Source organism: Rhipicephalus microplus, chromosome X (assembly GCF_043290135.1).
Source record: "Rhipicephalus microplus isolate Deutch F79 chromosome X, USDA_Rmic, whole genome shotgun sequence".
In the NCBI taxonomy this organism is placed as follows: domain Eukaryota; kingdom Metazoa; phylum Arthropoda; class Arachnida; order Ixodida; family Ixodidae; genus Rhipicephalus; species Rhipicephalus microplus.
The window spans coordinates 408026353-408042664 of record NC_134710.1 but is presented as its reverse complement, the minus strand read 5'-3'; the positions used below and the strand labels follow the sequence as shown (position 1 = coordinate 408042664).

The window sequence follows — 16312 nt, the reverse complement described above, 5'->3', positions numbered from 1 at the left end:
TTCTTGAACCCACAGGTGGCCCTGCCTTGTTGTCTTTCTTGTTGTCCTTTTGGCGATATTGTCAAAATGATTTTATTCCAAGTGTCTATTTCTGGCAAAAACATAGCTAGAGCACGATAATTCACGCGCATGGCTGACTACTCACCAGTAAATACGTGGAGTAGTCGAAGCTCTCTTCCCTGGAGCCGTAGAAGATCACCATAAGCACTGGGTGTATAATGTACGCGCTGAAGGTTAACCGGCTCAGGGGCACCAGAGCTTTCCACGAAAGAATTTTGCCCACCACACCTGCGTAAAGGATGTGCTGAAATTTCAGACCTTGAAAATCCAAAAAAATATAGAACACGCAACCTGTTTAGCAAAACATTCAGGGCGTAACTGAGAAAATGAAGGAAAAAAACGAGATAGGGTGCCAGGCTTACAACTAGTTTATTTTCTGCACATTACTTAAGTATATGTGTACGCAGAGAGTGTGCAGCACAAGCAACTGTCACATCGCAAAACAAAAAAATTTATCGCACAGGGCTATTTAAAAATTGACATCCACTGACGTACAAAGGAAAGGACACCATCGCATCCATCGCCCTTCTTCTTTATGTGACATGCCTCAAGTACCTAACGTGCTAACATTTCCCTGATTCGGCATATCACACCAGTTTATCCAAACACTGGTGCACTGCCGCCCGAAGCACAACTAAAGAGCAAGTGTGAACCCACATCATTCCTAATAGATAATAATACGTGCTCCCTTAAACGATCTTGAACTGCTTGGCCTATATACGAGTTGCCACAGCTCAAGTGGATTTCATAAACAGTACCCACCATACAGAGCAAAACTGACCAGGCGTTCTTATTTTTGCATGAAAGCTTGGCTTTTTGAAATGAAATATGAGAACAAAGCTTCCAGACCTTGTTAACAAGAGCTATGCTTGTCAGCAACTTTTTTCCCCCTTCAAATTGTTGACACTCTGATGCACGTAGGTCAGAATCAGCGATCTCTTTTTCTTCACGGCCTCGGCCTGCCAGCTGCATCCTTTAAAAGGGCCCTACAACACTTTTCGAGCATAGTCAGAAAACCTTGTGATCGATAATCGAGGATTTTGAGAACACACGAGGCAATCATTATAGCGCAGTACGTGGCTTAGAATTAACAATGAATCTTCAAAGCTAGCTATAAATCACTTTCTCTACTCTCGACAAATGATGCTATATACACAAAAATTGCTGCGTCGCTGGCCAGAGTATCAGTACGATGGCTGATTTGAGCATGGCGCGCTCTGGAGTCACAGGGGCCGCCGCGGGAGGCCGCTACGTTTTCACGTGACCACGTGCAAAAACATTGAAATGCCGCTCGTTAAAAAAATAAAGAAAAAATTCTTAAGGTCACAAGGCGCGCGTGGCGTTCCTTATTCTCTCGTGCCATCTCTCAAGCGCCTTCATAGGGGCAACAGAATAGGGAAAGCGATTTCAGAGCACGACAGATGTTTGTAACTCCACTCGTACTGAACGAATCCTAAAAAAAAAATTTCGCGGTGGTCCATTCGTGAAGCAATGAGCCACTTTACTGAATCCATTCCATGCTTTCAGGTGCCTGTAAGCTACCTAAGCAGAGATTCGGACAGACTGGTTATTCGCCGAAGGAAAGCCTGCAACAGCCAGTCTTGTATTCTGTACTTGAAAACCTAATTCGATCCCTTCGATCTCTTTGTGCAGGAGTGAATGTAAATTTTAAGATAGCACTGTGCGATAGTTGTTTTTTTTTTCATTTTGCCGCGTGCTAGTTGTTTGTGCTGCGTGCTCTCCGTGTGCGCATATCTGGAAACATATACATTTGGGTGTTGTGCGGAAAACCAACTAGTTGTAACCCTGGTGCCCTCTCGTTTTTTTTTTTCATTCCTTGTCTAGTTGCAATAGAAATATTCTCTTTAGCTATGCACCAACTAGCGCAAAATCACACTCTGCTGCGAAACCTACCCTAACACTTTTAAACTTCCTCTACGTTTTCACTTTTTTTTTTCCTCCTTTTCTTGCGCTAGTCGCCTTTGAACGTAAACTGTCAAAGATGTGTTATCGGTAACGTGATTCAATGGATGTTTCACGGTCCTCTTGCACAAATACAAAGCGGGTACTACGAGTGGTTGTGGCCATTTCTAGTACAAAAATGGTACGAAAGAACTCTACAGTGCACGAACGTTACTTTAAGAGTGGTGCCAACCATTGCGCATTAGAAAAACGAAAATATTGCGGAAATAAAGTAGTCACAACTACTCATAGTGAACAAAAACATAAATTACCGATCGATACACGGAGCAGCGTTTACGCCAAAGAGCGAATTTCGCGAGTCGTGTTCGCGATTTGTTACAGTCGAACTACTTCTGGTTCGTGAGGAAGTGCAGTCCACGGCGAAGCCCTTAGAAATTCCCCTACATGTTTTACCGGTCTGAAAACGTGAAACGCTAAATGAGGACGTCAGAAGCATTCCAAAAGTTTTTTTTTTGTTATTATAGTCAGCGCCTCCTGGAATATGCAATCGAAATTCTTCCACAGGTCACACTATGACTACAGGCTTCAGTTAGTACGACCTGGAGTCCGCCATTGGTGGAAGCGACATACCTCCATAGCCAGCAACCGAGGCTATGATGATCCACGCCAAGCCGAGAGCCCACACAGTACGAGCGAAGCCTCCATAGATGGCCGCCCAAGCACGCGAGGGCGCGTACTGGCCAGTGTTGGCCGGCCACATGGCATACAGAACGCCAAGCATCAGAGTGGCGCACGTCATCCATCCCAGCCACCGGTAGCGCTGCGAACAGTGGTTTGTTCGGCGTCTTTAATGCAGGTACACAGCGAAGGAGCATGGAAACACAGAGGTTTACCCTTTTCATCCATACACGCTGTGGTACTGGTGGTAACTTCGATCTGTTTGGCTTCTATTGCTCTCTCTCTGGCTATCTTCATCTCTCTATTTGGTCGCTATAGCAACACCTGCTCTCACAGAACTAGATCAATATGCATAGAAGTTGGCACTAGGAATTTCATACCTCATCAGCTCAACAGGTCATTCCACGGTTTGTTATACAATGTAATCGAATGACAAGATTTTGTACTATGCCCTAACCGGTAGCTGTCTTGTTAAATAGACAAGTGAACATTAGCGACGCTTAAAAAAATATGAGCACATAACACTAAATGAATAGCGGGTCGCATAAGGCAAAAATTATGCATCAAGCTATGGTTGTCATCAGCGAAACGCGAAGAATATCAAACAACGAAGAGAAGTAGACTGAGTTAAGGCAATGAGAACGACGTGAATCAACCGAGAATATTCTAACACGTGCTGTCGTTGGAGCCACCTTTATTTTTATTGTCAACTTTTTGCGCATTGAGAATGCGAAACGCCGAGAGGAGACTTTCAGTAAGCCAGGAAACGCACAAAATGAAAATACAGGAGTCGACAGAGGACGACTTCATCAATTTCGATGGTGTCCAGTAGGACGCATGCTATTGTTTATTTGTAAAAATCAACTTAATTTTTATTGCCCTCTAAGGGAGCCTGTAACATAATGCAACAAGTTTCAGGACCACCCCCCTTTATTTTTCTGAACAATGGCTAAAATACCTCATGGTAGATTCGATTGTGTAAAGTCATGTTGACAATTACAGACTGAAATTACAAACGAAATTCAAACATTAGAGATTATTTCGTCCCCAATTAAGTAAAATAACAATAATACTATTTTTAAAGGGCAAATTATCAGTCTAGAATTGATGGAGGCTGTCACGTAGCAAACATAAATCAGGTGCCGGCAGTCTTTTTTTCGAGAGTGAAGCACTGACCGGAGTATCAAGTTTCGTGTTGGAAGTATTGCACAAGGACAGGAAAAGAAACACGGCATAAAAAGCTGCATGGAAGCAGCTGGTTGTCATAAGGCTGGCTTGTGTTGCCCGAATTTAATGTACAGTTTTAATTGAACGAGCCCATTCTTCGCTACACGGTTTCCTACGTGGCAGTATTGACTAGTGGGCTTGAAAAGTAGGGTAAATATTGCAACCGTTTGTGCAAATGTATTTTTAAAGTTAAGGCTGGTTCGATTCATTTGGGTAAAATAGTTCTTTTTTGTTCTGAAATCCCGCATTAGCCACTAGAATGCTTACCTTTCTGATAATAATCGACCCTTGCGTGCGATGAAGTATATAACCCGTTGTCATGCCGATAAGGAACGGGCCTATACGACAGTACGGCTTGACGTACACGTAGCCCATGAAGAAGTTCATCTTCTCGATGGGTCTAAAAAGACAAGACGAGCGCCAGCATCTCTGTTACCGCATTTGCAGTCGTCGCGCACCTTAACACCACTAGGAAAATTCGCAAAATGCGACAAAATGTTTACTTGTAGCGAGATTATCTTCTCGATGTAGCTACAAAATAACGTGGATGCAAATGTTTTTCCACGGCGTTAACTTCGACGCTGTCCGCTCTCCATATTAAGGCAAATAGAACATAACAAGATAGAACGTATTCAAGACTTTCGCACACAGAAAGAAATACGACAGTGCTATCATTGAAAGAGTCATTTTGACAGGTGCGTTAATCAAGCTGTTTCTTATTCTCCAGAAAAAATAAGAGGTTATTTATTTATTTATTTATTTATTTATTTATTTATTTATTTATTTATTTATTTATTTATTTACTTGTAGATACTCCAAATCCCAAAAGCAGCATTGCAGGAGGGCTCGTAGAGTAGTTGTATATTGCACAACTTATGATACAGGGACAACTACAAGTTAAAAAGAAAACGCACAATACGAGTGATAAGTATCCTGTGAATATGAAGAAAACAGGCTCGAGAATAAGACCAGGCGGTCTTCATGCATGTTCATTCAATTATAGATAATGCAGTCATTTGCGAACAATCTGATATTGACATGTACACTAGCACGTATAGTTCGTTCGTGAAGATTCAATAAAGAACTGGAGCCAGAATACAACCCTGTGGAGCACCGGATATCACTTCCACAATATCAGACGAGTGACCGTCAATTTCAACAAAATGTAAGTGATCTCATAAGTAATCATATTAATTTCAAAATAGAAAAGGAAGTCGAACAAACTTATTGCTGATTACACTGTAACTCTATATAGCTCAAGTGGCAGGCGTTGCAATGGCAGCCAGTCCAGAGGGGCACTATTAAGTGATTATCGGGACACAGTATAGTCGGATGGGCTTAGGTATTGAAGCTTCCAACGTTATTCACCCGAGGTTGGTAACTTTTGCTCAGAATATTCAGGACAGTTTACGCATAATTATCGACTACAAATTCACACCGTGACTCTCAGTATAAACAGCAACAGTGACCTTCGTCAGTTTCATGCGCAAATGTGTTGCGTTCGTGTACAAAACTATGCCTGCCAGCCTATTAGCACCATGCACTGACGGCCACTGTGCTCAAACAGAAAATCAATCATCTGATACGCTCTATCGAGTGCGCACAGTGTTGTAAATAGCGCCACCTTCAAAAGCATGTCAATGTGTACGTACGTTATGGACGACATGTACGGCGCTGCTGGCAAGTCGTGAAAGGCAGTATAAGAAGCCGTGAAGATCCCCGTTGCGCACAGCCCCACAGCAATCAGAAACAATCCCAGCTTCGGTCGCCTGGAAAATGACAAGCGTTGCATAACATTAGAGCAGCGTGAGTCGCAAAGTAATATTCGAAGTGGAAAATTCGTACACCGACGCTCTGCTATCGCTAATCATTCCGAGTCCCAAGCGAAGAAGACGTCCATGTATGCAGGGTGTCCGAGCTATCAGGCAGCACAATTTAAAAAAAAAAAAAAGAGGAACGGCACCACGCGAAGCACACCTAGTATATATCATTATCAGTCCACTGCAGTAGCCACCTATATTCTTGTTAATGAGGTTACAATAAATACCATATCTTACCAAATATTAAAATGTGAATTATTAAAATGTCAATGAGGAATTATGTAGCCATGTTCAGTTGACATGTGACTGGGCTATTTCAACCACGTATTAAAAGCTCATTTTTTCCCGATTGATAAAGAAAGCCCTCGAAATATGAAAACTGCCATCTGCTGTTGCACGCATCAGTACGCTGTGCCCTCAAACAGGATCAATGTGAAATATTCAGTACAAAAGAAAAAATACATATATATGTGGATCTCCCTATATATCATGCCTTGCCAAAAGAAACGTGCCGTTTTGGTTGTAGGGGTCGTAATTACAACATAGCTGCGGCCACTTTACCAATCCGAACAGTCAGCCGTGAGGTGTGGATAATAACAGTGATGTACAATCAAGCAGTATGAATCCCTTCAAAATTATGACATGTCCGTGGCCTATCTGTAACCTTGCCTAAGTGCGAAACACTTCTCTCTGGCAACGAAAAAGAGGCAAAGTGGTTGCTACCAATAAACCTACATCAGGGCATTGCTTACTTTTGTAGATGTGTGCGTAGTCATGCGTTATTTTTCGTACCTCGCGGGCTTTCGTTATCGGCTGGAAAAAAATTAGCGCGCAGTGAATACGTTGTTGAAAATAGCACTGTTAGGTGCCATTTGAACATACCTACATATGGCTCATTGATGTTATGATAATTAGGTGAGTACTTGTACACTTACAATTATAGTTATGGCCAATTATTTAAACTCAATAAGGAAAAAGATAAAAGTGACACTTGCTACTCCAGTACATTGCAAACTATATATACTAAGGGTTCTTCAACTAACGCCATTACTTTTTTTTATCGTGTTGCATGGTGGCTGTAACACCCAGTATATGGCCAATGGCTTGTACGCACTATAACCAGAAGACCAAAAAGCATTCCGGACAACTGCATGGATGCCCTGATATGGCGCCATAAAAATGATGACAAACTTTTTATTGACCAAGCGCCTACGACGACGCTTTAGTCGTACGACCAGGTAAAACCAAATTCCTGTTCCTTGATTGATATGCGAGATTTAACGTCCGAAAACCAGCATTTGATTAGGAGAGATGCCGTAGTGGAGGGCTCCAGAGGTTTCGACGACCTGGGGTTCTTTAACGTGTACCCGTATCTGAGCCTATGGGCTTACAGCATTTTTCGCCTCCACCGGAAATGCAGCCGCCGCCACGAGGATTCGAACCCGCGACCTGCGGGTCAACAGCCGAGTACCTTTGTCACTAGACCACCACGGCAGGGCCCGATTCTTGTTCGTAACATCTAAAGTCTACTGTACAGGTATTTGTCTGACAACCATTGATGTGATCATAAATGCTCTAAAGTGACGTATAATTAACGTTGGCGTCGTTATTTATGACAAGTGTTGACGGCACATCAAAGCGCCGCCCAACGTCAAGAAGCTGGTGCCCCATCACGGTGGAACGACACAGCACCGCATACGCGCCATCTTTTTCACGTGGAGAGCCCTTTTGTTGTTGCTGTTGTTGATTTCATATGTGGGGTTTAAGGTTCCAAAACTACCATATGATTATGAGAGACGCAGTAGGGGTGGGCTCCGGAAATTTCGACCACCTGGGGTTCTTTAACGTGCACCCAAATCTGAGCACACAGGCCTACAACATTTTCAACTCCAACAAAAATGCAGCCGCCGCAGCGGGGATTCGATCCCGTGACCTGCGGGTCAGCAGCCGAGTACCTTAGCCCCTAGACCACCACGGTGGGGCGTTGTTGTTGTTGGTAACCATGGCCTGGCATGCAAGCTAAATGGTTGCAGCGTTACCATTCAAACTAGTGGCCCTGCTAGAGATGTGGCCCTCACAAAATTTGTTCACCAGAAGGTATTTAGCGTGAAACCTCCCGCAACACATGGTGAATCCAAGTCTTACCTGTACAGAGCGATGATTATGAACGGTGATATGATGTAAAACTGGAAGTCCACAGCCGAGTACCAGGTGTGGTTGAGGCACTGAAAGAAAGCAACCGGAATAAAGAATCGTGTTTAGAAGAAACTACAATGGCAGAAACGCCGAAAAGAGCAAATTTTAATGAGAAAGTTGCTGAACTTTCTTCATTTACGACACATATTTCTTGGGGCATTGATAACACATAAGAGAGATTATAATTGAAAGTGTTATGCATGAACTGAGACTGCAAAGGCCTCAAATTGTGAGTTCACGCAAAAGTTAGTCAAGGGGTAACTTAATGTGGCGACGCGTTTTCATTACTGCGATTAACGCTAAGACGCGTTTTTATTATACAAAGAATCTTTGGTGCACTTTTTGACAAGATCTTAAGTTCTGACACCTATAGTTCACATTGTTGTTCTAATGTATTATTTGGCAGTCAACAGCGCCGTGTGCTGTCGTCTCACGTTTAGTAATGTCGAGAAATTGAAGCATCCGAAAACAAAATCGCATGTCCCATGAACAAATAATCCTCCGCACCGCCAACACCCAGTTAAGGGCACGCGTGTCCCAGTGGAGAATGTACACCTCCATTGCCATTAAGCCGAAATCGTAGCGTTTGACGCAGGAAGAACATTGCTGCAGTCTGTGAGGCTACCTGTATGAGGCGACGAAAACATCGAAGCTTCAGTGGACAGCTCCCCCACACTGTCTTTGCGGAGTCTGTGTGCGAACACGCTGTGATGCTTTTCATTGGATAATTAGACACCTGTAAAGCTTTATAATCCTTCTATTAACGTTTGAAAAAACATTGAGCATTCAGAGTTATCAGGCATACATATATTTATAACGTGACAAGCACAAAACATCGAGCACCTGCGAGTACCTATACCCATGAAGATGGGGGGACAAAGACTGTAATAGACTGGTAACCTAATTCTTGGATTGGTTTCATACTTTGAAATAGAATTGAATATCCGCTGTCAAAGGCGGCGTGCTTGTATTGGGGCATAACGTTTGGGGCAGTGAACCCGACTATGATCAATTTAAAAAAACTCTCTGTGACTTATACATTGTACTTAGCAAGTTATGAAATATTTACAGCTATTTTTGTGTCATACTGCACTACATATTTCATGTTGAAAGAACGTAAGCGCAGGGGGTATATCAGCTGACTTCATGTTTGCTCAACGTTAGTGGGCTTGCTGTTTAGTCCATCTCGGTGTCCTCACACATCTATACCCTTCGGCAAACGTAAGCATACCTTGATGCTTACGTTACTTGAAAAATTCTTTGTTAACAAAGTCAACGGCGCATTCTAACTTTGCCATACCTATATATTCTCACGGGGTCGTGACAACGACGAAGAGAGCAGACAGTACGTCGAAGATTGAACTGTTTATTCAGCTGAACTTGTGGCCACAAAAAAGTAAAGTAAGATTACAGCGAGACACTGGCACTGATATCGGCGAAGTCAGCGTGGGTCCTCGATCAACTGACAAGCGACGAAGCGTGTCGGCATTTATACACTCGTCAACGAACACTCCAGCGTTGTCACCAGCGGCAACGTAGATTCCAGAATAGTCTGAAATGCTCATGACGTAGGCTTAATCTCAACAAAATGATCTATACGGCAGCCCTGAAGCTTCTCGAACACTGTAGGTGCGGTTTAGGCTGAGAATCACGTGCAGCGTAGCGGTGTGATAAGAAAATTTTGAGGCACGGGCATGGCATTGACCCCCTCTGAAAAAGGCATCGTCCGAGCGTCGAGCCTAGCGTCAGGTTGCAGCAGCGTAGCTCATCGCTTGCGGCTGGAGCTGCGGAGCTTCGGACATTCCAAGCGATCACCGAACTTCTTCACGCAAAATTTCGGCGATTGAAATAACTTGAGGCTGCGGCGAAGGTAATAGCTTGCGCAGCTCTTCCCGCACAATCGCTCGGATTATCTCGTGCAAGTCGCCGTTGCTGAGGGGATGAGCCTCGGAGTAGTGTACAAGAGTGGCGGTAATACTTCCTTGTGCGCATTGCCAGTGCCTTCTTGATTGTTGTAGCATCGGTGAGGAATTCTTCGGCCGTCTTCTGTAGATTGCACACAAGCCCCGCAAACAACTCTGCTTTAACACCTTACATAACAAATCCGACCTTCTTGTCCTCGGTCATGGCGGAGTCAGCGTGGTGGAACAACCAGGTCATCTCCTCGACGAAGATTCTGACGTTCTCGTTGGGGAGTTGTACACGCGTCTCCAAGATATTCGCAGCCCGTTCCTTGCGGACGACGCTCGTGAATGTGTGGAGAAACGTCGTCCAAAAAACATCCCAGCTTCGCAGCGTGGACTCGCGGTTCTCGAACCACGTCTCTGCGGCGTCTTCTAGGTAGAAGCATACGCGGCGTAGTTATTCTTAGTTGTCCCAGGTGTTCAAGGAGGCGACTCGGTCGTATGTCTTAAGCCAGGTTTCCGGGTATTCACTAGGTGCTCCATGGAAGCTCGTGGCTCTCGGTGTGGGTGAATCACAATAGCTGCAAGCAGTGGCGCAGTGGCAGTAATCGTTGCAGCAGTGTTCATCATGCTGTACGTGCGAGTCTTGTTGGATAAGGACCCATACTCTGGTGGTAGATCTTGTTGCCTACGGCTGACTCGCTGGTCGTGGTTGGCGTCGGTGTCTTCTCTACGACGTGGACTTAGTTCATGGCTGGAAGGGGGCGTGTTGTACATGGATCAGGAAGAACCTCCACAAGATGTCACGGGGATGTGAGAACGACAAAGGGAGCAGACAGTGGGTCGAAGATAAAACTGTTTATTCAGCCGAACTTGTGGCCACGAAAAAGGAAATTGAGATTACGGCAAGACACATGGCACTGATATCGGCAAACTGAGCGTCGGTCATCGATCAACTGACAAGCGACGAAGCTTGTCGGCATTTATACACTCGTCATGGAACATTCTAGCATTATCGCTAGCGGCAACGTAGATTCCAGGATAATCTGAAATGCTCACGACGTGGGCGTAATTTCAACAAAAAGATCTACTGCAGCCCTGAAGCTTCTCGAACACAGTAGGCTCGGTTTGGGCTGAGAATCGCGTACAGCGTAACCGGGTGATAAGAAGACTTGAGGAAGGGGCGCGGCAATATACACAATCACTTGTTGCAGTTTTTTTATTCCAAACATCATCTATAAGGATATTGTGAAGTTATTTCCTTTGTACTGTTTATGTATTCATTTAGCTACTTGTCAATTTATTCATTTATTCTTCGCATTCATTGCCAAGACGTTTAGTACACGGGCGTTCTTTGTTTTCTAATAGCTCGAATTGTAAAGGAAAATACGTGATCAGATTGTTAACGTAATGTGTTCATTACTCGGCTATCTATGAGGGTCAGCTCACGAGGCAGCAAGGTTGAAAAGTTTATTGAACGAAACACTGGTAGAGAGGGCTTCGTAAAAATACCATTTTACTTTGCGTTATTGGCGAAGCCCTAGTGACGGCGACGGTTAGGCAAAAAAGTTTGAGAGGCATTCGCAGTGAAGTCAGTCATTGTACAAAGAATGTACAGCACTGTCTTTACCAACACAAATCACTTAGCCTACTGCCATAAGTTCCTTAATCCATCACATCTAAGTCACACAAAGTTCTCACAGTGGATCTAGAGCTAGTTTTTTGTGCCGCGTACCATGTCTGTCCGGTGGATGAAGTTTTGCAGGTACATCGCGTTGACCCACCAGTTGGCCTTGCAGGTAAGGTCGTAGGTGGCGATGGACTCTTTCCAGCGTGGTCCATCACCGCAGTATGGCAACAGCACGGCGCAGAACGCAATCACCGCCATCATAAGCGGAGTCATCCTGCAAATGCAACTCTCGTACATTGTAGCGCCCGTGTCGTGCACAGACCAGATCACTTTCCCGTGTGCTGAGCAGCAGAAATAATAGTGTGACGCGTGGTGTATGCAGCAGACTTAGTGCACTGCAAGAGTTTTATAGTGATAGAAATTCTATGTACACTCTTGCAGGATTTTACCGACGGCGTCGGCGTCAACGTCAGCCATCATATTAGTTTACGTATGTATATTTATGAAAACGCAAGCAAAAAATAATTCAGAAAAAGTCAGTTTCACCAAAAGGGCGAAGCAGTGAATGCGATAGTAACGTATTATAATGTTTTGCGAAGCAAGGCTAGCATTCTTAGGAGCAATAATAATTGTAATAAACATGTGCTTGCTAAGTAACCAAGCTTCCTGTGGTGCAGCCACTGTAGATGACCACAACAAGGCTCATGCGCAGTGACGGTGTTGATGAGGAACGCCTTCCGCGGGCAGTGCATGCTCGTACTCAGGTGTTTGTCGCCACTGGTGGCAATTTGCTATGTGTAGAGCACATCTATATGTGCTGAGGCCTTCTTTCGGGTGTGCTCGGAATTATAGTAATGCAAGACCTACATGGCAAAATAAATGACGTTTTCATGGCGTGTACAAAACAAAGGCACCAAATAATATCTTTGATAGAAGTTTGATAGAAACACTGGTGAATATAAATGAAACACAGTTCAGTCGATGACAGTGACAACCACCTTGTGGTCACTGAAGTATGTTGGCAATGGCACGCAGTGCACTCGGGACGCAACACTCTAACCAAACACAATATCTAGACACGTGTTGTTGCGTGTAGTCTGCTGTGTGACATCAAACAGGAGGTGAAGTCCAAAGGACTATGGACCATGTCCCCGAAGCAAACCCTGATGGGATGCGAAGCAGCAGTAGTGAGCATGGCATTGACCCGGTTGAAACAGGCGTCGACGCGGGTGCTGGAAGAACAGTTTGAAGCGACACTCGGTGTAGCGTTTATTCGAGTAAACGTTTGTTTCAAACGCAAAGACTTGGGAGGCGGGACGCGATGAAGAGGCTCGCGCTCGGCTTCCTTGGCTCACGTCTCGTCGGTGTTACTCGCGCGCCATTTGTATTCTCGAACGCGATCGGTGTTTTTGACTCGCACCTCGTCGGTGTCACCGGTCTTCCACTGCCGACGCTTGCGTCCAGATTCCCTGGCTCGCGCCTCATCGGTGTTGACATCGCCATTCGCAAACGTGACTGGCTTCACTAACTCTCGCAACGCTGGCGGCAGCCGGGAAAGGTACGCGCACACTAGCGGGAAGCCTGTCACGATGGCATCACACCCGTCGGTGCGATCGTGCGGCAAGCAGTGGCGCTCTGTCCATATTGTCAGCACCGTGGGATTCTCGAGGCTCGCGCAGCGCACGCACCCACGGGCTCGCGGCTTCTTCTCGCGGACAGACGGAGGGAGGTGGCGCGCGTGAGATGATGCGCACGTGAGGAGTGGGCTCGAGCGTTGCGAGCGGTGGAGAAGGTGAGACGAGAGGGAGCTGAGATGCGGCGAGCGCGTGGCCGGCGAAATTGAGAGACGTCACCGTGCACTGCTAAGAGGGTGTGGCCTACTTGGCAACGCTCCAACACCTGTGGCGAGGGAAGCGGTGCGGGTGGAGGGACCGCGTCACACAGGCTAGTCCAAGAGCTGGTTCGCATCTAAAAAATAATCCAGAAAAAGACTCCGGCGCGCGGAATCGAACGTTCGACCTTTCGTTCGTGAGCGCGCGGTGTTAGCCACTGAGCTACAAAGGAGCAACTCCTTCAACGGTGAAACGGCAAGCTATTTATATATACCACGGGAGAAATAGCGTGTTTCAGCATTACCAGTGAGATGGCGCGATGGGCCCGCTCGGAGTAATGGCCTACGCCCAGCTCGTCGCGATGCGCCGATGCGCCGATGCGCGCTCATCTCCCACGCGTGCTTCGCCCCTCGGAGAGAAGGGGGCCTTATCCGTGCGCTTATCCTGTGGTGGGGGAGAATCGTTCGCCTTCGACTTTGACCGGAACGATTGCGTTTAGTTGCCGGGCGCCAAAAAAAAAAAAAAGATCACTTCGCTCCTTGGGCAGGCCCCTTTTCGCAAAGAACGCGCTTTTCAAACTCAGCGAAGTAACAACTGGGGCACTTGTTAGCACTCATATCTGTACCTGTGATCATGTTTCCTGTGTCGTTTTTGTTTAAACAGCACATTAAGCGTCGAGCTGTACACGTTTTTAGTATAGTTGGCTCTCGTATGTGTGTGCTGTTTTCATGCGTCATTTGTGCGTGAGTCACGTGCTTCACGTTCCTATCTGATTTTCGTTCTCAGTGTTACATTCCAAGTTGTTGCTGGCGCATTTATTGCTTCACCTGACTGACTTTTTTTGTCGAGGTACTTGATCCTCAACTAAATTAATGCAATTACGAATGCCCTTTATCTCTCTATTCAGCTGCCTGCGAAATTCACTATACGTAGTATTTTTAGGAAACTCTCAAGTCAGCCCTTATTTTTTGTTTATACATGAACGAATGTGAACGACAAAGCTCCTTGTTCTTTTTCCATCGCTCGCTCTGTGTCCGTCAAGATTCTTTATACACTACGTCCCTGGTCACATGCTGATTCCACTTTTTCTTTAATTTTTAACGATAAGCACAGAAGCCTGTAATATTTAATACGACCAAGTGATGTAAAATCAATTAGGTTACATGCAAGAAAACGTTGAAATTCGAACGATAAGTGTTTGTAAATCAGTATGAGCAGGATGGAGCATAACAGTCACAATATTCATGTGGTGTTGTTCATCTCTTATTTATTGATAATCTCGGACCATGGGAAAATTTTATTCTGGATGCAGTAGATTTGTTTTATTCTCTCCCACATGACCATGACCAGTTGACCATGCCTGAACTTGCATTGGTTACCAGCAGCCAGGTTTCTGCTAAGAGTTTTCTAGAGCTATTGAGCGTTTACGTCATGGTACCCCTGTAAAATGGGTAAGCAGCTTCTTTATACAGGAGTACAGTGTCTTTGTGGGCCCTCAGGCGGCACCCGTTTTGAGTGAAATTTTTCTGAGTGATAATGATCGGCTAAGCTTGTATATTTTGAAGTACGTGGTCTGGTCGTAAAAATCTTTCGTTACGCTGACGACTTTCTTATTCTTTTTTTAAACGATTGTGTCCCTTTTGAAGGCATTGTTATTTTAAAGATTGATGTGGTAAAAGAGAATAATGTGTTTTCCCCACCTTAGTTTCTTAAAATGTTTGCGCTGAATTGCACCTGTGAATTACCAAAAAACATTTACGTGCAGTTTTTGAGCCGGTGTAAGTTTCTGCAACGTGAACACGTCTCCTGGTGCGTCGCCCCCCGTTTGACAAAATCACTGCTTAGCTACTCTTCTGGTTAAATATTATTAAGAATGACATTGGTATGAACTCCTTAGAGTCCGTCTTCAAGAAGTCCTACGCACATAAATGTCATTAGAGCTTTCAGCATCGGGTCGTTAGCCTAAAAACCGCTGGGCAACCTATGCATGTACTTGCGTCGGCGTCTGAGAGACTTATTAAGAAGTCTAAATCTCCCCCGGTTGAAACGGCAGAGCCAGCTAATACGTTCAAAAAATATGGTGTCATGTCTTTGTGTACACCAAAATGACACAGCGTTTTAAGGAAACAGCTAAAAGTCACTCCGCGCGTGTGTAGTTGGTTTTCATTGTTCTCGTTTTTTGTTTCAATAAACTTCAGTTGATAGCCAGCACTCGTACTGTGTACTTCCCTTTTTCTGTTCCATCCTGTTAGCGCTAATATTTAGAAACATGCAAAATGATAATATGTGGTCTTCATAAAATCTGCTGGGTCGCCTCGGTAGAAGAGGTGAGATGAAAGATGTATAATAAAGCTTTGCGCCTGCATTTCTTTGCCCATTTCATGGATTACGACAGATATACACCTGCACCCCCCCCCCCGCTTCCTTTACTAATAGTTTCAACGATCAATAAAAAATGACAGTAAATTGACGAGCGTGTCGTCGTTTGACTTACCTCCAATACCTGTGGATGTAGAATTGTAGCCAGCTTGCATTTCCGCCATTTGCTGCCAACTGCTTCATTGTCACATAGACAACCAAAAGGCCGCTGTAAATGTCATAATAACATAGTTTCTTTTTTTAAATTAATGTCAAAACATCTATACGCGTATTTAACATTCGTATTTTTTGGTTATAACGCCTAAACTAAATAGCCATCAGAGAGCGCGCGATTCGCAAATACTTTTTTATTCGCGATGACGAGCCTGTTGCCTCTCTGCCCTCTCCTAAAAAACAACAAAAAGGAGTAACAAAAAACAGCACTATCAGGTGCACATTTTATGACAGCTATGGTAACAGCATCATTGCTGTGGTATGAAGAAATCACTAATTTACTCGCATAAGATAATACTTGTGCATTCAGCCCTTGAAAAAAAAAACGTCACAAAATTATGCTGAAAAGCCGCAACAGTGCGGCATTTTACGACATTTCAAAACACTGAATCATTTGCCAAAGCCGCGTCGAGCTATAGAGAATTAGCCACGCTCGATTTAATCTTTCAA

The 16312-nt window shown here is 44.7% G+C and overlaps 1 protein-coding gene across 2 annotated transcripts in view; it reads right to left on the bottom strand.

Moving 5' to 3' along the window:
- Positions 1 to 16312, bottom strand: part of LOC119160966 (nose resistant to fluoxetine protein 6) — a 91871-nt gene that overhangs the window by 6804 nt on the left and 68755 nt on the right. For both annotated transcript variants that reach the window (XM_075880250.1, XM_037413257.2), the window contains 7 exons: positions 15765 to 15857; positions 11544 to 11712; positions 7854 to 7933; positions 5541 to 5657; positions 4156 to 4288; positions 2614 to 2803; positions 146 to 288 (listed from right to left, as the gene is read on the bottom strand). In XM_075880250.1, the coding sequence (XP_075736365.1) occupies positions 146 to 288; positions 2614 to 2803; positions 4156 to 4288; positions 5541 to 5657; positions 7854 to 7933; positions 11544 to 11712; positions 15765 to 15857 (925 nt within the window). The remainder of the gene's footprint in view (positions 1 to 145; positions 289 to 2613; positions 2804 to 4155; positions 4289 to 5540; positions 5658 to 7853; positions 7934 to 11543; positions 11713 to 15764; positions 15858 to 16312) is intronic.